General features: G+C 36.0%; 1 protein-coding gene across 1 annotated transcript in view; it reads left to right on the top strand.

Moving 5' to 3' along the window:
• LOC106870763 (dihydropyrimidinase) overlaps nucleotides 1-25,968 on the top strand; it is a 138,391-nt gene that overhangs the window by 93,607 nt on the left and 18,816 nt on the right. Inside the window, exons 2-13 of the mRNA XM_052976487.1 lie at nucleotides 1,741-1,835; nucleotides 3,160-3,233; nucleotides 6,522-6,632; nucleotides 7,271-7,435; nucleotides 8,220-8,362; nucleotides 11,505-11,573; nucleotides 17,316-17,436; nucleotides 23,097-23,253; nucleotides 23,520-23,661; nucleotides 24,015-24,098; nucleotides 24,634-24,813; nucleotides 25,897-25,965. Coding sequence (XP_052832447.1) covers nucleotides 1,741-1,835; nucleotides 3,160-3,233; nucleotides 6,522-6,632; nucleotides 7,271-7,435; nucleotides 8,220-8,362; nucleotides 11,505-11,573; nucleotides 17,316-17,436; nucleotides 23,097-23,253; nucleotides 23,520-23,661; nucleotides 24,015-24,098; nucleotides 24,634-24,813; nucleotides 25,897-25,965 — 1,410 coding nt within the window. The remainder of the gene's footprint in view (nucleotides 1-1,740; nucleotides 1,836-3,159; nucleotides 3,234-6,521; nucleotides 6,633-7,270; nucleotides 7,436-8,219; nucleotides 8,363-11,504; nucleotides 11,574-17,315; nucleotides 17,437-23,096; nucleotides 23,254-23,519; nucleotides 23,662-24,014; nucleotides 24,099-24,633; nucleotides 24,814-25,896; nucleotides 25,966-25,968) is intronic.

Genomic DNA, 25,968 nt, shown 5'->3' with positions numbered 1-25,968 from the left:
AAATTTTAGGCCTTATGCCTTGAGTAGAAAGGATTATTATTATTATTATTAAGGTTGTTATAAATATCTTTTATTTAATTGGTTGCAGCAGTTTACAAAGTGACTTGAGGTCTGAGAATTCCTTGCATTGACACTTAGCAACCTTAGCAAATTCTCGGTGCTTGAGTCACTCTCTAACTTTGGCCGATTAAGTGAAAAATATATTCTCATGTTTTGTGTTGTATTTTCCTGTTTGCAACACGAAACCTATGCTATACATTTATTGTATCAACCAAGTGATTCATCTTACAATATACAGTTATTTAAATATGTTATTGTATTAATGAAATACAAAACCCACTACACTCTCGGAGTGGTTGGCGTTAGGAAGGGCATCCAGCTGTAGAAACTCTGCCAGATCAGATTGGAGCCTGGTGTAACCACCTGGTTCACCAGTCCTCAGTCAAATCGTCCAACCCATGCTAGCATGGAAGGCGGATGTTAAATGATGATGATGGTGATGAAATACAAAGCCATATTGAAACAAATATTTAGTTATCAGAGACATCTGGTTAATGAAAGAAATATCAACTACAACTCCAAGTACTTTCTCGAGTTATGGTCTACTCAGTCGATGATTTATATATTGCTGAGTGGTTGGTGTTAGGGAGGGCATCCAGCTGTAAAAATCCTGCCAAAACAATCACAGAAGTCTGGTGCAGGCTTCTATCTTAGCAAACTCCATCTGACCCATGCAAGCCTGGAAAAGTGGGTATTAAAATGATGATTAGATAGACACCATATTTCCATGCATACAAGTTGGTGTAGTTTATAGTGTAAGCATCCAAACATTGTCGCATGGAATTTTTGGTCCTGAAAATTTGATTTCTCTGCCAGAAAGAAGATAGACATGACAAAACCTATTTTAGACATTTGATAATCTTTGCCTTTCTGCAACTCAAAATGTAGAAGTTTCTCTGTGACTGGGAATTGCTTCCTCTGCCATAATTACCATTACACACTTCCTTGTTCTGATACCTGCACTCCTTTATTCTCTCTTCTTATTCTCTCTGACTCAGAAATCTTCATTCTTTTTGCTTTTCTTTCTCTACCTCCACTCCTCTTCATTGCCAATATCTTCCTTTCCACTTCACACACACACACATGCTCAGTCACCACAAGTAACTTGAATATCATGCAAGACTCTCTCTCTCTCTCATCAGTCTATTAAGCTCCCCCCCCTCTCTCTCTCTCTCTCTCTCTCTCTCTATCTATCTATCTATCTATCTTTATAATACTTTCTTGTTCTCTTTTCCACCCCTTTCAACACAGCCATGGCCTTCTCTTTCCATATTCTCTTCTTTAACTAGAAATAGGGAGCCAGCAAAGAAAGGGACTTGCGATTTGGTCCTGTGAGTCAAGGCAGTAATATCCAGGGATTGATGATGATGATAAAAGTTTAAGAAACCCAAAGGAAGCAAAAAAAGGGACTTGAACAAGAAAATATTAAATTTTCCAATAAACCCTTCTGAAAGTGATATGAAAAGTATCTTCTCCAGAGCCTCAATACACTGTAGTGAAATAGATTTTTGTTTTTCAATGCCTTTTCTTGTTACAAACAATGGTAGAGTTTCTTGTCACCAACATCAGATCTTGTGAGAATTTCTTTTCCATAGACTGTGTCAATTATTGAATAATGAAAATACAATTTGGTTTTTGTGTCTAAGTGAAACTGTGTGATGTTTTTTTGTCTAACTTCAGAGTGCGCAATCTCGCTTGTTTATCAAGGGGGGCCGTATCGTCAACGATGATCTGTCCTTCGATGCTGATATCTACATTGAAGATGGAATTATCAAGTAAGAAATATATTTTGTATTTTTCGGTTCTGTACCATATTTGATGGTATATAAGATGCACTTATTCCCCACCCCTCCAAAAAAAAGTCTCAAAAAAATCACCCTGGGTCCTATATAAGAAGTTGAGCCCCATACCAGATTCACTCAGAAGGCATTAGTCAACCTGGGGTTATAATAGAAGACAATTAATCCAAGGTGCCATGCCATGGGATAGAACCCTGAACCCAAGACCATGTGGTTACAAAAATTTTGGTGTGAACCATGTTTTGAAAGCGGTGATAATGCGCATTTAGAGCCAATCTGCAATAAACACACACGCACACACACACACACACACACACACACACACACATGCACACTCACTCACACACACGCACACACACACATGCACACTCACTCACACACTGCTTATAGTGCACCTCTGCTTCATTGTTAAAGATTAATTAGTCATAAATTTTTCATCACATTAATTGTGGGGAAAGGCACAATAAAGTAATGAAAAATTTATGACTATGATAATTAAGTCATTAACAATTAAAGTGAACTGAACTGCAACCAGTGCATATGTTCATTACCAAAAGAAAGAATAATCTTTGCAAAATATAATTAGATTTAGAATGCAAATATAGAAGCTTCTATATTTCTGCACTGAATAAAAACATACTTTCACATTGGTCGATTAAAGCATTTAATTTGGTGAAGGAAAACAAAGGAGCATAACTGGTAACATGTTTGTCCAGGTTACAATCCAAGGAGTTTTGTTATATATTGTAATGCATTTTAAGCTGTTATTTACAGTTGAAACATTTGCTTCAAGAATCATCATTAATAAAGACTTATGTTTGTGTCTTAAGCTGCATACTGATTGGTTAAAATGCAGTTCATAAGATTCAGCCTGCTGGAGTCTATCGGAAGTTATTTATAGCACAAATTCAGTCAGTTCACTTCAGTTATTGATTGTGAAATACAGCTGTTAGTTAATACTACTACTACATAAACTTGAAGATTGTGAAAATTATGAAAGTACTTGTATTATCATAATACATACAAAATAAAATTATGTTGGAATTTCATTGACTTTATATATATTTGTAGCATGAAGTTGGCCTCTCAGGTTTCATAGTCTTGCAAATTGCATAATAGCTTCACTAGTAGTGATTTGATGGTAAAAGCTCCCAGAACACTCTGTAGGTGATTGTCATAAAAACCATATCAATTGTCCTACCCCCTCTCCCTTTCAAACAGTCCTTGCCCTATTGTTTGCTGATATCTATTGTTTCACGATTATACTTTCCTCATTACAAAATATTTCATTATCTTTCAGACAAATTGGCAACAATCTTGTCATTCCAGGTGGTTCAAGAACTATTGAAGCCAAGAACAAACTGGTCATTCCAGGTAGGTAACATTAAACAAAGCAAAATAAACAAATATTGAAATAAAACTAAAGAGTTACCTATTAGTACATCTGTCTGTTTGTCCTCACCTAATTTTGTGTTTTTCCTTTAACCTAAGCTGTATTTTTAGCTTAGTTTTCAATATTCTGAACGTATGAGATTGAAGCCTACACCATTTGCACAGCCTATTGATTTAATCTGCACCATTTTCTCTGGAATGCATACAGGGTGATAGGAAAGCTATTAGCTTATTAATAAATTACTTTGGGTTATCAATCAATTGCATTCATTTATTGTATGATTACATAGCAAAATTGTGGTGAAATTCAACCATTGATTTCTGCTGTTTTCAACTCTGGTTTGTGTCCTGGAATCACAGGGAATGCTTAATCTACTTTGAAATAATCTCAGAAATAGGTTTCTTTTCCGCCCTCTTGGCATGCATACATACATACATACATACATACACACACACACACACACACATATATATATATATATATAGTATAAAAATTAATGTGGGCAGCTGGATGCAATATAAACCATCATCATCGTCATTTAGCATCTGTTTTCCATGCTGGTATGGGTTGGACAGTTTGATTGGAACTAGTAAGCCAGGGAGCTGCACCAGGTTCCAATTTGATTTGGCAAGGTTTCTACGACTGAATGCCCTTCCTTATGCCACCAGCACGGGTGACACTGGCATCGGCCATGACTACAATTTCACTTGGCCTGATGAGACCCAAGAATTTCCTCCATCCTGTATTTACCATTTTTCTTACGACCCAAGAATTTGTTTCAGTTGATTTCATGAGATCGAAAGGAATAGCTCGAAAGATTTCATTATTGGTGGAACAAACATAAGCACAGGCAAGATAAGTTAGTGTTCTCTGCAATAGACCATTCCTTGTTATTCTTAAGAAAGAAACGTTGACTTTCCTTCTGTTAATTTTTAGGAGGAAATGTCATTAAGACAGACATGTGGGCTGATGAGTCATTTTAAGTAGCAATGTAGGACATCATTATATTATTTTTTTTTGTTTTGTTTCTTTGGTTTTTTTTTGCAGGGTGGGGGTGGGGGGTTCAAGTAGGAATTAAATGCATGAGAAATCTGTGATCACCCAACCTATCTTGGAGGACAGTAATTCCAAATAAGAACTGACTCTGACTGTAACGACATCCAACCATGCAAGCATTGGAAGTCGGTGAAGAATGATGGTGATTAATAAGCATTCTGAAGAACATTTTTATGTCTTTTAAACCCAATTGAAAACCCACAAATATTTTTTTATGGTGGGGGGGGGCTTCGTCTATAACTTGGTCTTCTGTAACTGGCACCTGGTCTTCTGGTGTCTTTTGAAGAGTTCATTCTGTTGTAAACATTAGGGCCAGATCAGCAATCTGAGAAATACTTCCACCTCTTTCCCCTGCTAGTCTCAGGGGCTGTGAAAATGGTCAAGGGATCTTCTTTGACCCTCTCTGCTCTAACTTTAGTCTTATAAAAGAGAAAACTATATTAGGTTTCTTTCCCTTTAATTTTCAAAAACAATTTTGCCTCCATTTTCAGAATTGTCTTCAGATTATTATCCTCAGCTGAGTGGGATTTTACCTTTTCTTCTTTCTTGTCTTGCAAGTTACTCAACAACCCCAGTAGTGTTAGTGGTACAGAAAAAACACCCAGTACATGCTGTGAAGTGGTTGGTGTCAGGAAGGGCATCCAGCTGTAGAAATCATGCCAAAGTTAACATGGAGCACAATGCAGCCTTATAACTCACTGGATATTGTCAAAGCAGCCAACTCATGGCAAACAATATCCCTGTCGCATCTCTGCTCCATCCTGCAGTTTAGAGATGCAACACTTTCCTCAACACACAAACTGTTCCAAGAATTGCTGCCAACTGAATACTTCCTATGAAGTTTGGTATTTGCAGCTTTTGATGCTAGAGTATTGCTCTCTTTGAAATGGTCCCAAGTGCACCAACCAATTATTATTATTACATATAAAAGCTTTTAGAAATTATAAACGACTAAATATTTTCATTTGAGTTTATCAAAACCAAACAATAGTTTTTTTTGTGTAAAATATGTCACAAAAGACATTAAGAGTCCTTAAGCGAGAAGTTTAAGTGATGGAGGATGGCAGTTTGTGTCTGAAGATCAGGAGGATGCCACAAAGCTTTTTTTTTTCTGCCTGCACTTGATAGTTTTAAAGTGGGAGTCAGTTGATGCCATCTGATCCCACTCTTTAGACTTGCTGGTCTGACCACAATGGCTCAATGAGCCAAGACAGCTGTGGTGACCAGCAAGCTGTAAAGTTTACATTGGAGTGGCTGTCTCCTTGGTGAATTGCTTTACAGGGTTTTTTGTCCATTGAGAGGACTGGAGCAGTATAAAATGAAGTATTTTGCTCAAGAACACAATGCATTGCCCAGTCTAGGAATCGAAACCACAATCTTGTGATCATGAGTCCAACACCCGAACCACTAAGCCACACACCTCCACATCAGGTTCATATGGTTAACTAAAATCCTTGAAGGTGGTGCTCCAATATTTCCAACCGTTATGGTAACTTTTGGCCACCAATCTAATAATGGTTGGCTGTGAAGGCATTCTGCAATTCAAGTGAAATACTTTATCCGGTTCACACAAAACGGTCTTTTGTATTTACTTGATTCAGTTTAATCATTATCAGTTGGCACAATGCTCTGTTTATCTAAGATTATCTGTCGTTCACAATATTGTGGTTGATGTAATAAACCACCATTCCTGACACGTCACAGTTAAATATGAAAATCTCCCTGACTTTTAAATGTTTAAACAGATAAATATAGCAAGTGTGTGTGTCTGTATGTGTGAAGTAAAATGTGTATGTAATCTGCAGAACAGTTAGAAAAGTGACTCAAGAGATGAGTTTTGTGTATGGCATTTATCTTGCATGAAACTCTCGTTCCTTGAGTCGTTTTTGCACCTTTTCTTCTACTAATTTAAAAAACCAGTTATTGAGTTCTGTTTCTTCTGTTTGTTTTACTAAACCCATACATACATGCAATACCACCACCACCACCACCACCATTTAACAACTGTTTTCCATGAGAGGTAACAGTGACTTTGAAGTTTCAGCCTGTTGGCTTTCATCAACTTTGAAGTCTATTTTGTGTAAAAGTATAAAAAATGTGTACAAAAAGTACCAAGTAATTCTTCAGTTTAATGTGAAACTGTTTTTTATTATAACTCAACATTTGCCTTTATTTAAACGTTTACTATAAAACCTCGATTTCCTCTCCACTAGGTGGCATTGACACTCATACGCATATGCAGTTGCCGTTCATGGGGACCCAAGCTGTTGATGATTTCTACAGTGGCACAAAAGCTGCCCTCGCAGGAGGAACCACAATGATCAGTAAGTAATCCAGTAACTTAGTTTCTTCAACAACCAATCTTATCTGCAAACTTTCTTCATAGTGTTTTTTTCTTTCTTGCAATAATGTCACTTGAAAATATCCTGTTTTGGATATTCCAGCCTTTGGAATGTTATCTTCATTGTATGTGGCCAACCATTATCTTAATGGAAGAACACCTTTCGTCTTGAAACCAAAGATGGTCATTTTCCTTCTAGCACTGACTTAAGCTGCTCGCAGTAGATCTCTTAGACATGGAAGGTTTGTAAGGAACCCATTGACCCAATTTGTTGACTTTTTCCAATGGCATGCAGGTATTGATGAATGGTTGAATGACCAAATCCAAGCTTCTCTGCTAGTTCCTCAACAGTTACAATGGGATTTTGTTCCACCAGGGTTTGCAGAACGTCTTTGTTGAGCTCTACAGATCTTCCGGTATGAGGTTCATCTTCTGGGCTGTAGTTTCTGGCTTGGAATTTCTGGAACCACTGTTGACACTGGCTTACACTTATTGTCTGATCCCCATATACTGCATTAATATTCCTTGTCTGACCGACGCCAGCATGACAATGATGAACATTTTGAATAGAATCTTAAAGAAATCTCAGACTGACTCTTCTAATGATTCTTTTTATTTCAGTGGATTTTGTGCTTGACCCTCGTGGCTGTTCCCTCCTCGATGCTTACGAAAAGTGGAGAGATTGGGCCGATGCTAAAGTGTGCTGTGATTACGGTCTCCATATTGGCGTTACATGGTGGGATCCTCAAGTGGCCAAAGAAATGGATATCTTGGTGAAAGACAGAGGTGAATATCTTGACAATTTCTTTTACTTTGTGCAAACTAGTCTTTCATTCCTTCATTCTTTCCTCAAAAGAATATTTCCAAAAGATAGTTTAAAATTTAACTAAATTTTTCATTATTTTAAAAATTAATTGAAACAAAGGCAATTTATTTCAGCCAAAATATGGTAACAAAAGAATTAAGCCTTTAATTTTTCCGAGATATCTAAGTGTCGTGAATTAAAGAGATTTCAAAAGGACGTTAACCCAAATATGAATGATGTCTTATTTTGTAAACCACTCATTTTTTTTTATAAATTGTTCTTATTGTGTGTGAAGTATTGTTGGATAACTTGCTCATTAGAGTGTGTCCATTTTCAGTGTAACTCCCCTGTGAGTTGGCTTTTGTTTCTGCGTGGGAAGGGACACAATCTTGTACAAAACCTGTCATAATCGTTGCTTATCAGAACTGGTTAGACATGATTCACAAACTGACAATAATAGATGTATGAGCTGAAAACAATAGTGTAATTTATGTAATCTTCACTAGTCTTAATAAGGAATACAGTAGTGTTTTGTTTAAGTGATTTGATTTTTAGAGAGAAAATTCACATGCAAAGGTTACAAAGAAGTTAGGTTTTATTAAACACACCATTAAGATATTATGTGTAGTCAGCTATGTCAAGTGCAGTATATAACACAATTTCAGTGTGTGTGTGTGGCATGGACATGTGATTAAGAAGTTTGCTTCTCAACCATGTAGTTTCAGGTTCGTTCCCACTGTTATAACGCATCCTCTTAAATTTCAGGTGTGAATTCATTCAAGATGTTCCTTGCTTATAAAGATACTTTCATGCTGGAAGATCATGAGTTGTATGAATCTTTTAAAGTTTGTAAAGAACTCGGTTCCTTAGCAATGGTTCATGCTGAAAATGGTAAAATTATAGCTGAGGTGCGTATCGTCTTCATTCTAATTACTTTCTTTCAGTTTCCAATGGCTGTTTTGTTTGTTTTGGGTTTGTGTATGTGTGTGTGTACATGCATTCGTTTGTTTGTATAAACGTTTGTGTGTGTGTGTAAATGTATGCATGTGTGTATGTATAGATATATGTATATTATGTGTATGTGTCATTTTACATCAGTAAACCTTGTTTGTTGTGTCTCTTTGCGTCCACTAATTTAGCAGTTTGACCAATAGAGATGTGGAATAATGTATCTTGCTCAAGGACACAATGTGCTGGCTGGTCAAGGAATCAACCCATGATTTAAGGTTGTGAACCCAACACTCTTACCATATTGGACCATGCACCTTCACAAAGGGTGACTTTAACTATTTATACCTGAAAAAATATAAAACCGGTTCTGCAGACAAAGAGTGAAGAGAGTTCTTTAGACCTAACCAGTGAGTGCCTTGTGATTTCCACCATATGAGACAATCTCTGTTGTTGTTTTAACATCCACTTTGCCATGCTTGCATGGATCGGATGGATTTTGTTGAGAGGCCCTTTCTGTTGCCATTCATCACTTGCTTCCAATTAAAACAATCTTGTGTATTTCATGGTTGTTCCAGTAATGATGTTAAATGTCTAACAAAAAAAATTAAAAAATAGAATTGGTATTTTCTGCAAGTCATGTTAGCTCAGTAAACAAGGTATGCCTCAACAAAAAAAATAATTTCAAACCTGACATTTCTTCATAAAAGATAGATTGATATATAAAAACTGTTTTCTGCAGTTAAGAGCCATGAAATTTTGAGTGGATTCATCTGATTTTGGCAGTAAAATGGTTAACCTAAGAACATGAGCCCAGCCGTATGGCTGAAACAAGTGAAAGAGTGTGCAATATAAAATGGTTTTTGGTAAGATGTTGCCATCATAATATATTCACTGGAATTTCAAAAAAAAAAGTAAATTACACAATGGAAAATGGAGAGAGAAATGTTTTTCATAAACTGAAAACAAAATATTTAATGAAATATTTTGTTCATTAAAACTGTAATGCTATTTTCTTCGTTATTTGTTTAAGATAAAATTGCATTTCTTTTCTGTAATAAAAACATGACAGGTCTTGTGTGTTGATGATTCATGCTTGGATATTCTAGGATGACTCACTCCGACTCTCTTCTTCAGGCAACAGCAGCAGCAGCCAGAAGCTAACTGCAGCCATTAAAAACTGCTCTGAGCATTATTACTACCCATTAGCTTTCTCATCTATTGGCTGCAGTGAAGTTCCTGTGTGGCTTCTAACATGAAATCATATTAAGGAAATTACTCAGCATTGCACTTTAAAACACAATCAATTTATTTGTTGGTTTTGATCAAATAGCGATGTTTTAAATTGAGGATGGTTGGTTCAGTAATCTGTTGGTCTGTGTTTGGAAAGGAAATTAAATTATCAAATTTGATCATGAACAAACTGAATAAGTGAATTCATTAATATGTATATGCATTTACATGCACATGACTATATATATATATATATATATATATATATATATATACACACGTTGTTTGTTCAATATCAAATTTTATCCTTTCCTTTAAAATATTCATTGAAATAGAATGATTTTGTCTGTGTAAATAATTTGCAGTAATGATTTTTTTGTCTTAATTTATAGTTTAACCCACCTAACCTTTTCTCAGAGTTACAGCTTGTCATATCATTACCACCTGCTGACTACTCATTGTCTCTTTCAAACAGCTGTTCTTTATCTCCTTTGACCTGTCTTTTATTCACTCTAACATATCCCTACCTTTTGTTTTTTATTATTTCTGAATACTCAGGTGATGAATAATATAACCATAATTAGAAAATCGTTTCTATTCATTCTTCATACATTCTGGGAGAAATGTGAATATCTGATCTGCCAGAACATATTTAAAATGTGGTTAAGAAGCTTGCTCCCTAATCATATGGTCTCAGGTTCAGTCCCACTATGTGGTACCTTGGGCAAGTGTCTTCTATAGTGCTGGACTGACCAAAGCCTTGGAAGTGAATTTGGTAAATGGAAACTAGAAGAAGCCCATCGTGTGATGGCTCTAAATGAGCATCACCATCATACAAGCAATGTTGTTCATTTCCAGTCTCCTGTGAAAAACATGTCCAGTTAAGTGTACATGTGTCTGTGGAGCACTCAGCCACATGCACATTATTTTCATGAGCAGGCTGTCTTGGTTGTAAACGAGCAACACCATCATACAAGTGCTGATGTTAGTTTTCAGTCTTCCATGAAAACATGTCTGGCCTTGGGGAAATATTACATTGCTTGGAAACAGGCAAGGGTTGACAACAGGAAGAGCATCCAGTCAGAGAAAATTTGCTTCAACAAATTGCATCTGAGCCATGCAACAATAAATAATGAGTGATAGGAATGTGTGTTACAAGGGACAAGAGAGAGAGAGTGAAGTGAGTATAGGCATGTAAGACAGGGGAAACATTGGGAAAAAGACAGGCTGGTCATGACTGGAATCCCTTGGATCATAAGTGTGCTTGTTTGAAGTTGATCTTGAGCTAAACAGCAATAGCTTATCACCCACCGCCAGGGGAGTGATTATGTTCTCTTGATCAACGCTAGAATCAATAATTCTGTGACAGTGATTGAAGTAATTGTAGCAAGACGAATGCAAAAATTGAAATTAATATGGATATAGGATGAATTTATTTTATAATTCTTTTCTATTTCGAATGTAACAGCTGTGTGAGTCACGTTGTAACAAACAGGGAACGGTTGCTTAACTGTTTGGTGACCGAATGAAGTCAGAGTTTGACTGAACACATGGCAGCCAACGGGAGAAACTAATTAAGGGTATTCTTTTACTTGTTTCTGTCATTTGACTGTGGCCATGCTGGAGCAACGCCTTTAGTCGAGCAAATCAATCCCAGGACTTATTCGTTGTAAGCCTAGTACATATTCTATTGGTCTCTTTGCCGACCCACTAAATGACGAGGATGTAAACACACCAATATCAGTTGTCAAGTGGTGGATGATGTTTAAAAAGAAATAGGGTCAGAATTTTTCTTAAACCAATGTATTGTTTCTTTTGTATAGTTTCAATATGTCTTAATAATCTCCCTCCTTGTGTTTGTAATTACAGAAATCTAAGGAATTGATCGCTATGGGTATCACAGGGCCAGAAGGACATGAAATGTGTCGACCTGAAGAGGTAAGTCATCTGTCTTCATTTTAAAATCTCTCTCTAAATATTTTGGCAAATTTTCTTTTCTTTTCAATGAAAAATATCAAAGAACTTCAATTTGGTATTTTTCAATTAAACTCTAAAAGCAAGGATAATAAGTGACAGGAATGGAGAAAGAACCAGACAAAATACTTCATGGTATTTTGTCATAACCATTTATGTTCTGAATCTAAATCACATTGATATTAGTTTCGCCTGTCATCCTTCCATGGCTGGCGAAATAAAGTACTGATGATGGACGATGGGGCAGAGATGTCGTTGACTATGTCCTGTCCCCAACAAAATTTGTGCCCTTGCACCTGTGTTAGAATCATTAATTATTCCCTGACCACTATAGTATTTTATGTATGCTGGTCCATTGCAGGAGTGTCTATTTTTGCCAGTAGAGTGGACTAGTGCAATGTCAAATGAAGTGTTTCACCCAAGAACACAACTTACTGTTTAGTCCAGGAATCAAAACTACCATCATGAATCTATATTCTTTTAGGGATAACACCCTTCTCTTGAAAGTAAGAAACCATAGTCTCCTCAGTTTCCATTTTCTCAATCTTACTCAAAAGCTTAAATGAAATGGCTGCTGTCATGCGTGTATTTAGGTCTAAAAAGTCGAGGAAAACTCACAGTTCCAAATTATGAAAATGAGGGATAGAGAGAAAGCCTTGACAGAAGTATTCAATTATGCTAACAGGAATTGTAGTAGATGGCCAACTGGTTAAGATGTTTGTTTTGTAATCACCAGGACAAGGCTTCAACCCCTCTGCATGGCATCTTTGTGAGTTCCTTTTACCATTGCAACAGGGTCCATCCAAGCCTTCCAAGTAAGATCAGCTAAGTGGAAGCTGTATGGAATCTCATCTGATAGATTGTAGGATTCCACTCGTAATCCAAAAGTCCTGCCTTGTCACTCTGGCATGCCGACTCCATCTGAAGATTACGTTAAGGTTGCATGGGTCTGTGAGATACAGACTCAGTTGATTTAAACAACCGAAAGCTCATTATCAGAAATTCTAACAGATTCATTTATTTATATATAACCCGCATTAGTATTATTTAACGATGTCATTAAGCTAAAATTTCTTGATATTTTTCATCTCCAATCATTCCAAACAAGATATTTAAATATTTGATGTTAATTAATCTTTTCAATGAATTTGTCTTAAAATTTACTCTACTTCTTGTAATTTATCATCTGTTACCTTTTTTTTTTCTTGAAGTTAATTTGTTTTTTTTTTTTATATCTATGTTTGTATTTTTTTCTCGTAATTCATTATAATTGGTAATATATTCATTTGTTACTATCATCATCATCACCATCACTACTGCACACTAGACTTTATAGTTTTCACATGGTGTGCTTAATAACCTTCATGATTTTCAGGCACAAATTCCCATCATCAGAAGTAAACAGTCAGGAAGCGTTGGTCTAGACCAATGCTTCTCAACCATTTCTTACCTAAGGACCTGTTTGATCTCCATTCTACTCAGGTGGACCCTAATAACCATTCCACATTTAAAAACTCCTTTTATATTATCATAATTAATTATTATTGGGAATTGTAATAAAAAAAAAACATTAAAATATTTTGTGTGCCGTAGAAGTATAATCAATTTATTGCAGAAAAATATTAACAATAGAATCTTGTTTTGACCCCCTAAAGGTCATGTGGACCCCTATTGAGAACCACTGGTCCATAGCGTGTTAGTCATGGACAACCTGTGGTCCATGAATCTTTCTGAATGACAAACCTAACCAAAAAACGACCTTGGATTTTTGTTAATAGTGCAGCCTTCCTGATGCTAAGCCATGTCTTGTGTGGCTCAGTTCTTGAAAAAGGTTGCCCATGCCTAATCTATACAGAACCAGTCATGTTGATCGCTGTGAAGGCAGCAACCCCTGCAGTGTCCCTGTGAGTAGTGGTGGTTGCAATGGGCAATCATAGTAGCAGCAGCAGTAGCCATACCCAAAAGGGTGGCCACAGATCACAGTGAGAGCAATGGTAAGTTGCTGGTAGAAGCTGTGATAGAACTACCTGTATTGAGGCTGGTGGTGCTGACGGTTGCCCATTGCTCCCACCATCAGAGTTGTTACTGTATAGACTAACACCTCTTGACTGTTTGCTCTTGATGATGGACCTTTGTACTGGAAATATGATGGTTATTAAACTTTAGACTTTTCACGTTCATTATTTTATTTCATTTTTTCCTCACAATACTTCAAAGCAAGCTACAACACCTTGGTGCCTTTTTTTTTTCTTCTTCTTCTTCACTCAAAGCACTTTTGTTTCCAAATGCTTAAACGCGGCTCTTTTATTGATTGGCTGTGTGTGTGTGTTTCTTAGTTACAACACTAATCTCTTGAGAATCTTTAAATCTCATCCTGTTAATGCTGAAATCCTTGAGGCTAACAAAATGGTACTATAACTAATTTTATTATTGCTCTTCTCCCCCACACCACCCCATAAAAACCAATACTAAAATACAATAAATAAAAACAAACAAAATACGTACTCATAGTTAGAATGTCTGGCTGGTGTAACACTCTTCGAGAATGGTATTAAGGCTGTGGAATGAGAAGAAGAGGTCTTGTTCCATTTCTGTTTCATCCTTCTTCACTCAGATCAAATTCCACCCAGATCATCTTTGTCTTTTGCCTCTCCAAGAGTCTATAAAATGTATATGTCATAGATCCAAGTCAGTCTTGCCAACCAGCCAGCCATGCCACTCACCCTTTAATATGTGGTCATCTGCTGTAATCTAAGAAACCAGTATTTATTAAGTACACTGATTAAAATGTGCCAGTGAATCATCATCACCATTATTTAGTGTCCACATTTCCATGTTTACATGGGTCAGGTGAGGTTTATTGAGGCAGACTTTCTATGGCTGGATGCCCTTCACCTATTTACAAGCAAGCTAATACAGAGTTACCTCACAGTACGATTTTAATTCATTCCATGACTGAATTCGTCTTGTGATTTACTCGTTTTACAAATCAATTTTCCCCATTGAAATTAACTAAAATATAATTAATCTGTTCCAGCCCCTAAAAACCACTCAAAATAATTTTTTATGGGTTTTAAAACAGAAAAGGTGTAGTTACAATTGAAATGACAATTATAAAGAAAGAGAATGCAAAAGACATATGTAAACTGGTTTTATTAACTGAATCACCTTAAAGATGGGACGATTTGTGTGCTCGTACTCCAGATTTCCGCTCGTACTTCAAGACAAAAATTTGCACAAGTCTCAGCTCTTACAGCAAATTATCATACAATGGGGCACTTGTACTGCTTCTGGTTCTTTGATACAAAACTGGAGTTTTAAAAATTTATTTATATTCAAATTAAATGCCTTCCACCATAATTTGCATCTAAGAATATTCTGTGATATCCCAAACACCAGCTTAATATCCCAATGAATGGAAAAGTTGGTTATTTTACTAAATCCCTCCAAATTCATTATTTTTAAAAGTTAAGTATTAATGCTAAAAAAAAAATAATTTTTGCCAGAAATCAATACTGAATCACCAATTTGTTTTGTTAAAAATATTTCACCACATTTCCTTATCTCCAACAACACATTTCATCATCATCTTCATTGCTGCCATTGTTATTGGTTTTAACATCCACTTTTCTCAATCTGAGGTGAATTCTAGTGGTCTGTTTACCACACAGCATATTCATTTGTGTTTTGTAACCCTTAAGTTTTTAACCAAGCATGCACCATCCATTTTTGTTGTGTTTCTACTTGTGTAGCAGATTTTAACACCTACTCTGGCCTTCGTCTTGCTTTTATTATTTTTTTTTTTTCTCTCCAGTGCACTTGCACTCGGCATGACAAATGTCTCCAGCCACTGCTTGGAACTCATTTGTCCAATTGACCTTCTTCGTATGGTCATTACAAAGCAAGGTACATAAGCAACTACCTCCATACTGTTTAAGTATATCCCATAAGCATGCCAGCTAAATCCTTTTCCCTAGTAAACTCTCAGGAACCCCTCAGGAATCTGTTATCACCCCTAGTTTTAAAGCCAGGCTATTTGAGTTTTTTGACTGAGTGTCTTATGTTTTTATTTGCTGAGTCAGAAAAGAAAGCCCTGCATCACCCATGGTGTCTTTCAAGACCTCCAACACTGTTGGGAGGAAATCATTCTCAGATTGTAGGCCTTGCTCTTCATTGTGTCGATCAGTTCTGTCTGTCCAGTGTAGAGTGTTTGATAGGAGCCAATCTGAGGCAGTGGAGGCACATGGCTTAGAGGTTAGGGTGTTGGACTCACGATCATAAGATTGTGGTTTCATTTCCTGGACCAGGCAATGTGTTGTGTTCTTGAGCAAAATGCTTCATTTCATGTTACTCCAGTCCACTCAGCTGACAAAAATGAGTGACCCTGTGAATGACTGTTGCCATTTCCAGAGAGGGATATATATGCCAGAGAAACCAGGAAACCAGCTCTGTGCTCCCTACAGGGTAATGTGGACTAACCTAGGCAGTATGGTGTGAAGCACCGGTTGTTGCCCATGCAGCATATCCCTGCTCCTCCAAGTCACTGATGGAACCAAAGGAACAGCACAACTAGCATCATCGCAAGAGTTGCCAAAACAAGGTTGTAGACAACATTGAACTGAGGCTCCAACTCCAAATCACTATTCAAAATATTCCACCTCAACATTGCAGTTTTTAAAATCCACCCTTGATGTCTATCAGGGTGGATTATTGCTAGTAATATTTTCTTGCAATATCTGAGAAGTCTCTCAAAAGATTTTTATGTTTTAAGTATTGATAAAGATGATTAACTTCCAAGAAGCAGTATCTTTTCTTTTAACCCTCAGATAGCGTTGGTATGGGTTTTAAAATCTTGGCAATTAAAAGAAAAATAATTTAGATAAAGATCTGAAAATTATGGAAGGTAACGGGACTCCTTGTAAATCATTAAATTCAGTAGATATATATTCGTTTCTTCACTTTTGAAATGCTGCTCACTAAAAACTACAGTTCTGAAGAAGAGCTGTACAAGAGCAACAACTGAGGAATCACAGCTTTGACCTTTGTGACGAAAGAAGGAAGAGTGGGGGGGGGGGTATGATGGTGTTTCGGTATTCAGTCATCAGCTCTTGTAGTTTCATTTTGTCTCATCTGAACACAATCACTTTATAGGAACTCTGAGATTACACAATGCTATTCTGTGAGTGAACAGTTGTAATCTAGTATAGACAATAATAAACTAGTCTTGGACAATGATAATCTAGTACTGGACTGTGGCAGAGTAGGATTGGATAATGGCATGGGATTGTCGTGAGAATCTGCAATGAAACTTAAAAGCCTAAAATTTTCTTCACAAAAACTTCCATTATTTTGAGAACTCAAAGTGTTTATATATGAATACCAATTAAATTTTATACATAGAGAAATCATATGCAGAAAACAGGTATGGTATTCAGAGCTTTACAGAACATATGCATGTTTCAGTAAACTGCTGAAAGGATTACATAGCGTGTATAGATATTATGCAGTCATGCCACACATCATCAGTTACCCAACATATATACATACATATAGATGCTTCCACCTCTGTGCACCTGTGTTTGCTATGTTTATCACTTTATGTCACCTTTTGTTTTCCATTTTATTTTGTTCATCGCTGAATGTTTTGTGGCTTTGTTGCATTTGCATGCCTCTTTTCTTTATTTTTGTTTTTCAATTTTCTACAAGGTGGAAGTTGAAGCAACAGACCGAGCGATTATGATTGCCGATCAGGCTAACTGCCCCCTCTATGTTGTTCATGTAATGAGCAAGACTGCTGCTGATAGTGTTTCATTGGCACGGAAGGAAGGTCTGTCCTATGACTTGAGAATTTGATCACTAGAAAATTTGTTGCACAATTTTTTTTTTCCAAACAAAATTTCAGAAAGAAAATTAATTTCACAATTTTCACCAATTCCCCCCCATCTTTCCTATTTTACCACTTTATAAGTGCAGGCATTGCTTCCTATGTGGTCTCAGATTTGGTCCCTCTTCATGGCACATTGGGTAAATGTCTTCATTCCAGGCAAACCAAAGCCTTGTGAGTAGATTTGGTTGATGAAAACTGAAAGAAGCCCCATCATAAATAAATAGAGAGTGGAACCTCGATATATGAATTCAATTTGTTCCTGAAGGTCGTTTGTCACCCGAAATGTTTGTAAACTAAAACTATTTTTCTCGTCAGGAAATTCAAGAGAAAGCCTGGAATGTGCCCTGAGCAAAACCCAAACAGCAACCGACACTCTCTTCCTGCTGATACTCCCTGCTTGTCGCCAACTGTTGTTGCCTGTTTCTGTGTTCATACGTCAAGGTTCCACTGTATATGTATGTGTGGACTCTTGTCCTGATATCACATGGTGGTTGTAAATATGTTTCCCGTCTTCTCTAAAAATATGTCTGGCCATGGTAAATATTACCTTGCTTGGAAACAGATGAGTGTTGGCAACAGGAAGGGCATCCAGCCATAGAAAATTTGCCTCAGCAGATTTCATCTGGGCCTTGCAAGCATGGAAAAGTGGACATCAAATGATGATGGGAAGGATTGATTTCAAGCCAATGAAGAATCTGCCTCAACAAATGCTGTCTAATTCATGCAAGCATAAAAAGTGAGATGTTAAAAATTAAGGAAGTCCAAATATTGTCTTGGAAAAGATGGGGAAGATTTTTTTTTTTAAGATACATCCTTCAATTTTTGTTTTTAAAACCAAATAATAATTGGTGAAATAGTGAACAGTTTTTCAGACACTTTTAATGTTTTAATTTGGTGCAAGTAATTTTCTAGTTTCAAAGTTTATGGTGGTGGTGGTGGCTAGAGTGATGATGATCTTTTTTATCAATCTTTTTCCACCTTGTTTATAAACCTTGACTCTAATCTCTTAACCCTGATAAACCGGGTTTTCTGTTATTTATTTTTTTCAGCAATTTATGTTTATTGTACCAGCTGACAATAGTAGATATAGTAGTAAAAAATATTCTATTTTTCTTATTAATTTAAACATGGCTTATCTGACTGTCATCTCTGCTGAAATTATTGTTATTATTACTAATGTAAAAAAAAAAATTGAAAATATCATATGTACACACATACAGATGAAAAGGACATAAAACCAAGGTACTTACTCAGTGTACCTATTCATTTAGATCACCAGTGAACTAAACCCCCTCATACCCTATATATATATATATATATTCACCTTCCCTGTTTAGACTCTATGGTTAAGCCACAGTGTCTATTTATTAAATAGATAGGTACACACATACACATCAATACATACATGCTCACATCAACCATAGATGTTTTTCCTTTCTTGTGTAATTTCTGGATTTTTTTTTTTTTTTTTTTTTTTTTTTTTTTTGTAATTACAACCCCAAGAAAAACCTGTTTTGAATCGTTTAAAATTTGATCTAAACCTTTAAATTTGATCTGAAATAATTTCTGCTACTCACTTTTACTATTGTTTCTCTTGCAATTTACATAATTTTGTTTCAATAAATGCTCTTTCTTCTTTCCTCTCTTCCTATTTGTACACACACGCACGCACACACACACACACACATGTGTATGTGTGTGTGTGTGTGTGGGGCTGTGTACTTTTCTGTTCGATATATCCTGCTTTCACAAGGGACATTCATATTGTAGGTTGAAAAAGAAGCTGTACAACGTGCACTCACCATCGCCAACCAGGCCAACTGCCCACTGTATGTGGTTAAAGTTATGAGTAAAGCATCTGCTGAAACAATAGCCGATGCTCGCAGATCAGGTAGGCCTAATGCTCAGTTAGATGATGCTGCTGCTACTGCTGCCTGAAGACAGCAATTGAATGATGCCAGCTTCTGATGCTGTATATATTTGTGTGTGCATATTATATATGTATATATACTGTGTGCTCTGTAGTTGTTGTAACTGTTATATTATTATTATTATTATTATTAATTAATACAGGTAATGTCTGTTTGCTTTTGTTTTATTTATTTATTTTTCTACTTAATGAACTGAAATGGTGGAGGGAGGGAGGTTTTAAATTAAAGTTTGCCCCACCACCACCACTACTGCTACACTTGCACATTCACACTGACCCCAACGACCTCTTCTCTGAACTAGCTAGCTGTATAACCCCTCCACCCAGACCTTATCTGATTCACCCTGTCCTCCTCCCCCTGGCTGTGCATCTCAGATCCTACCCTTCTTAGTCCAGTCCTCTTCCACCCCACAATCTTTTGGGAATCTCTTATCTGGCCATCCTTTTCTTGCACCTCTCTGGAGTTGCTTCTTGTCCCCACCACATTTTTTCCCCCCCTGCAATCCTTCTGGGTCTTCTCCTCTGCCCAGATGAAATAGTGAAACTGACCCCAGCAGGACACGAATTCTGAGCCCCGACAGTCCCAACGAATACTGCAAAGCAAAATCTCTCCCTTATTCTAATGACTCTGCCCTTTGCTCACAACTGTTTTGCTCACTGACAGGCCCTGTTATAATAATCCTTTCTACAATAGGCACAAGGGCTGAAATTTGAGGAAAGCGGGTTAGTTGATTACATTGACCCCCAGTACTCAACTGGTATTTATTTTATGGACCCCGAAAGAATGAAAGGCAAAGTCAACCTCGGCAGAACTCAGAATGTAAAACTGGAAAAAATGCTGCTTAACATTTTTTCAGGTGTGCTCACAATTCTGCCAGCTTAATAATAATAATAATAATAATAATAATAATAATGGGATGGTCAGAGTTTGAATGCCCTTGATCAAAAGTCTGTTCAATCAGATCTGGCTCAGAGCTAAACAACAATCCAGTCCTCTGAAAGAGCTTCTACATGGTCTTTCAACCTTCTGTACACACCCTACTGTTTTAAAAGATTGTATAATTTAATCCTAGGTATAAACTCTCTCGAGAAAAAAAGACTCGTTAATCAAGTTCTTTCTCGTATTTTACTATTTTATCGTCTTGGATCTTCCATACTTATCATTAGGCAAGGTCAACAAGGAAACGGTGATTCCATTGCACTAACTGTGCTGCACTGACAGATTCTGTAATGTTTTCATAATTTCTGAGTAATAGACATCGTATTTTCGGATTTAAGTTCTGATATTTTGGCAGTAAGCTCTCTTCAAGTGTTTGCAGTACATGATAACATAATGTGAGTTATGCCAAATTATAATCACGTTATCACGTACCATAACACTTTTCAAGTGTTACATTTTATGATAACAAACAGTTTTGTGCCAACAGACTGTACATTCAGTTAATTCTTTAGTAATATAATATTTATTTGTTGAGCTCTGATTTCTTTTCTGGCAAAGGACTTCCTTCAAGTGTTAAGGGACATAACAAAATAGCTGGAAATGGTAGCAAATGAAGATTAGATAACTCTTTTATTCAATAATAAAAGCATGGTTGATTTTTTTTGTTTTGCTTTTTATCATTAATAGCAAAAAATGTCTTTCTTAAGTGTAGACTGATTTCAAGTGGAATGAAGAGGTTAATAAAAAAACAAAAATATACATTTGAAGGAAACAAGGCCAGCTTTCACAATATCTCATGGTAAACTCTCCATGTCCTCTGCAGAGGCAAAAACAGGGCTCAGAAGTACCGATTTCTCTTCACAAGAAAAATCATATTATATTCCTAACCTCTAACAAAACACCATGTAATACACTAGAATATTGCTTACGTAATTGTGGGTGAGGAATAAATATCACACGCATTTGTGGCAATGGTGACATTCCCTTCAGTTTATTAGCAAAACATGACTGAATTTAGAGAATTGTACAAAACACAGCAAAATGATTTATTCAACCATAAGGAATGCTTAAAGATCATTTTTGTTGATGAGAAGAAGAAAAAAAAACCCCAACATATTTGAGTGTCTGAAGGTTATTAGCTCCTCCCACTGCCTTACTAGTTCACTCTTTTATGTAGGAAGATATTTAGTATTCAAAAATGGTGGTGGTGGTGGTGGTTGAACAAGTCAGGGAAATAATACTGTAAACCAGTGAACCGTAGGCTAACTACAAATGAAATACATTGATAAACTTGGTTTGTGCCGGTCAACTATGACAAAATGTAACAAATACATCAAGTACCATGCATGGCATAAATTGTTGAGTCATTATAATTATCTCCACTTCTAGAGCTACTACAAAAAAAAAAAAGTTTACTTTACATTCAGGAGGTCCTAATTTTGATCCTGATGTTTGGTACTTCATAACCCAGGGCTGTCTCAAGATCGATGAGTGAAATTAGATGGAAAGAAACTGTAAAAATCCTTCTGAATGAATTCTGCCCATATTTGAAAAGGCCGGCATAGATCTGTTAGACAATTAGGGAACATTGGTTCTTAGAAACCCAACAGTCAGTAGGTCCAGCATATTATTATATATGCTAATGTAATGTGTAATATATGTTAATATAATGTGTAGATGCAAGTTTATATTTATACTATGACCTTGGTAGACTTGTGCAAATGTATAATTAGTCCACCATTTTCATTGCAGTAAGTTATTAGTATTGGTCCACTGTGAATGACATCAAAATGTCTGCCTTGTGTTGCATCCTCCCCCACTCCTCCCACCTTTTTTTTCTTTTTCTTTTTTGTCTACGAATTCTATTATTTATTATCAATTTTCATTGCTATATCTTGTTTTGAAATAAATCTTAGATAAGTATTCAAGGGTGTGTGTGTGTGTGTACTGAAATGTATTTGTGTGTAAGTATATTTGCATGTGCATATGTGTAAGTATGTTTTCGTATACGTGTTGGTGTGTGTTTTTGAAATTCTATGCCAGGGTGTTTATGTGTGGTGGGATGTAGGTGGGTGGGGGTGTTTGCATATAATGTAGTGTGTGTTTGCATACATGTGATGTATGCGTGTGTATACACCATGGTCATGTAGGTGCATTCACATATATGTGAATGCATCTACAGGACCATGTGGTAGACATTTGTATGTATGTTATGTGTGTGCATACATGTGTTTGTATGATTGTATGTGCGTGGATGTAAAGTGTATGTATATACATCTGATGTTTATTTGAATGTAACATATACAAACTATATTAACTGATTTTGTAAAAAAAAAACCTAAATTTTGAATTTCTCTTAACTATAATATATCCTTGTAAAGAATATATCATTGTAAATCATATCTGCACATATATTATTAAATTCATAACTTAATTGCTCCCTCTATGTCATATTTAATGTAAATACATCATTGAAAGGCAAATTTGCTGTGGCATGTGTCCAGAGATAATATCTCTTCTGGATATGCTTTGTACATTAGAGATGTTACTTCTGGACAAATGCCACAGTGAATTTGCCTTTCAATGATGTATTTATATTAACCAAGCTACGTGGAGGGTTATTTTAACTTAGCACTTCATGGATTGAACTTAATGGATTTTCCATAAATATGTATTTCTTTCTTGTTTTGATTAAGTTTAATGTACTCTTTTGTTTTTTAATGTTAACAGGAAAAATAGTTTTTGGTGAACCAATAGCAGCTAGTTTAGGTACGGATGGAACACATTATTGGAACAAATGTTGGCGCCATGCTGCTGGTCATGTTATGAGTCCACCCCTTAGAGCAGATACAACTACCCCAGGTTATTTGATGGATCTTTTATCAAAGTAATTATTGATACTTTTTCTTTTATTGTTGTTACATTAGTTGGGGTCTCAGGTTCAGTCCCACAGCACTACACCTTAGGGTCATTATCATTTTATATCCACTTTCCTATGCTTGCATGGGTTTGAGGAGTCTTTGCTAGCACTGTGATCTCCCTATTTGTTCTGGTCCTTTGTCCTCTTCTTATGAGGATCCTTCTCTCCACTCCCCCCCCCCATGTTCTTCCTTTGCCGTGGTCAATTCTAATGATTCTTCCTTTATTTTCTAGCAATGACCTACAATGTACAGGTACCGATAACTGTACATTTAATGCTGAACAAAAGGCATTGGGTAAAGATGATTTTAGACGCATACCTAATGGAGTTAATGGAGTGGAAGACAGAATGTCTGTGATTTGGGAAAAGGGTGTGGTATGTATTCAATCACTTTTGTCTTTCTACAAAATCTTTCTTCATTTACACCTGTTTTGATCGTACCTTCCTCAGACCACATCTGCTTTGAATGTCCCGTTTATAGCTTTGTTTTGACCACAGTGGTCTACAAATCTGATTACATCTTTCTATGACATTTTTGGCCATACCTATCAATAAATATACTTTGATCACACTCGTCTACAAATTTATCTAACATTAAAAGATTTGGCATTCTGTTCATCTAAATTTCTTTTCTTTTTTTTATTTGTGTAAATGTGTTTAAATGTCTGCACTATTTTACTTTATTAAGTCCTACAGTAAAATTTCTGAATATTGTCTCTGTTTTCTAGCAATCTGGGAAAATGGATCCATGTAGATTTGTGGCAGTAACCAGTACTAACGCAGCTAAGATATTTAATATTTATCCCCAGAAGGTAAGAACAGTTATCTCCCTTATATTTTTTAATTCTAATTTCAAACTTCATCTAAATCTAGGATGCAAACATCCTGTTTTAAAGACATGTAAATTTAAAAGTTCCTCAGAAATTTCAATGTTAATATGTTCCAAACACCAGAATAATAACGGCTCTTATTTTATTAAATTCTTCCTATTTTTAAAGGTAATTGAAACAATGGAAGTGTATTTCCATAGAAATGTAATGGAAAGGTTTATTTTCGTTTCCTAAATTTGCATTGGAAATATTAAGAATGAATTACCATATTTACTCACATAGAAGCCACACTCCTAATTTAGCGTTAAATTTTGATATAAATTTTTTTTTTTCCTTTCATAGTTTTAGCTTTGCTCTTCGTAAAAGTCACACTCTAGTTTTTCCAGCTAAAATCAAGTATAAAAATATTGCAATTTATATACAAGTAAATATGGTAATTGCTCACTTACTCTCTTAAATGCATCTCAGACATTGTCTTTTATTATTGTTTGTTTATTATTATTTTTATTTTTTTTAGGGGCGAATCGCTGTAGGTTCAGATGCTGATCTTGTTATTTGGGATCCAAATGCAACTCGTACAATCTCTGCTAAAACTCATCACCAGGCCTGTGATTTTAATATTTTTGAGGGTATGGTTTGCCATGGAGTACCATTATATGTCATAATGGGAGGACATGTCGTCTTAGATGAAGGCCAGGTAAGAAAAGCCTCTCTCTCTCTCTCTCTTATCTCATCTCATTCACCCACTTATTCTTGGGAGGATCATCAGGGCAGCGTTCCGTTGCATCCTATCTGAAGCAACAGTCATCACTTGCTCTGGCTGGATTTGCCAACAAAGACCAACTGAGCTGATGGAAGTTTTGTTATCCAACCATCTTACTCTGGGTCTCCTGCTGATTGGTTTGCCTTGTAAAAACCTGTCCATTGATTCATCCCCCCCCCCCCCAAGATATTCTTACCCCATGTCCATGGGGTTAGAGCTGTGATCTCTCAGTTCTGACAAGTAGCAGCTCTACCTGGAACGCTGCTTCTCTGATCTCCCAGTTACACATTCTACAAGTAATGTCATTTCACAGGAACCCCAACTTAGCTGTTTGTATTCAGGAATCATACTCTTTCAGTCATTCCTCAAGAGACATAGCCACTCTCTTTCTCTCTCTCATGTGTGTGTGTGTGTGTGTGAAGTTCTGTATAAAAGCAATTTAACATTAAACTGAAGAATCATTCAATACCTTTTAATAGAATGTGTGTATTAAACTTTAACAAAAAGAAAAGAGATCTTCAAGTTTCAGTGTGCTAGCCTTTGTCAGGCTCATTGTGTGTGTGTTTTTCTGGTTTTGCAATATTCACATACTGTTTATAGCTTTATGTGCTTTGAGATTCACTCTTCCAAAAAAAAAAAGAGATATATATATAAATGTAAGTCACAATATATGGTTTCAAGTAATCCAGCCATCCTCATAAGAAAAGCTCCTTAATGTATCATTCTACAAAACATATGGAATATAGAATACGAGAGAAGAGGATAAGGAGATTAAATGACTGAGAAATAGTTTGATGAAATTTTATTTAACAATAAGAAAATTCAAATATCACAACAAATTGTTTCATAACTTAAAAACATGTGCATATGTGTGTAAATGTAATCAATTTAATTTTTTACACCAAGATTATCAAAAGCTCATTTAATTTAACTCATTCTTGTAAATTCCCTCTAATTTTAATTATTTCTAATCTAATATTAAAATCCCCTTTTTTATTATTTTATTATTAATTTCAGCTTAAAGTATCTCAAGGGCTCGGTCGTTTCATTCCTATGCCACCCTTTGCTGAAACTGTATATGGACGTGTT

The sequence above is a fragment of the Octopus bimaculoides genome, chromosome 24 (genome assembly GCF_001194135.2).
Source record: "Octopus bimaculoides isolate UCB-OBI-ISO-001 chromosome 24, ASM119413v2, whole genome shotgun sequence".
Classification (NCBI taxonomy): domain Eukaryota; kingdom Metazoa; phylum Mollusca; class Cephalopoda; order Octopoda; family Octopodidae; genus Octopus; species Octopus bimaculoides.
Note: the sequence above shows the minus strand (reverse complement) of the source record. Positions and strands in the feature narration are given on the sequence as shown.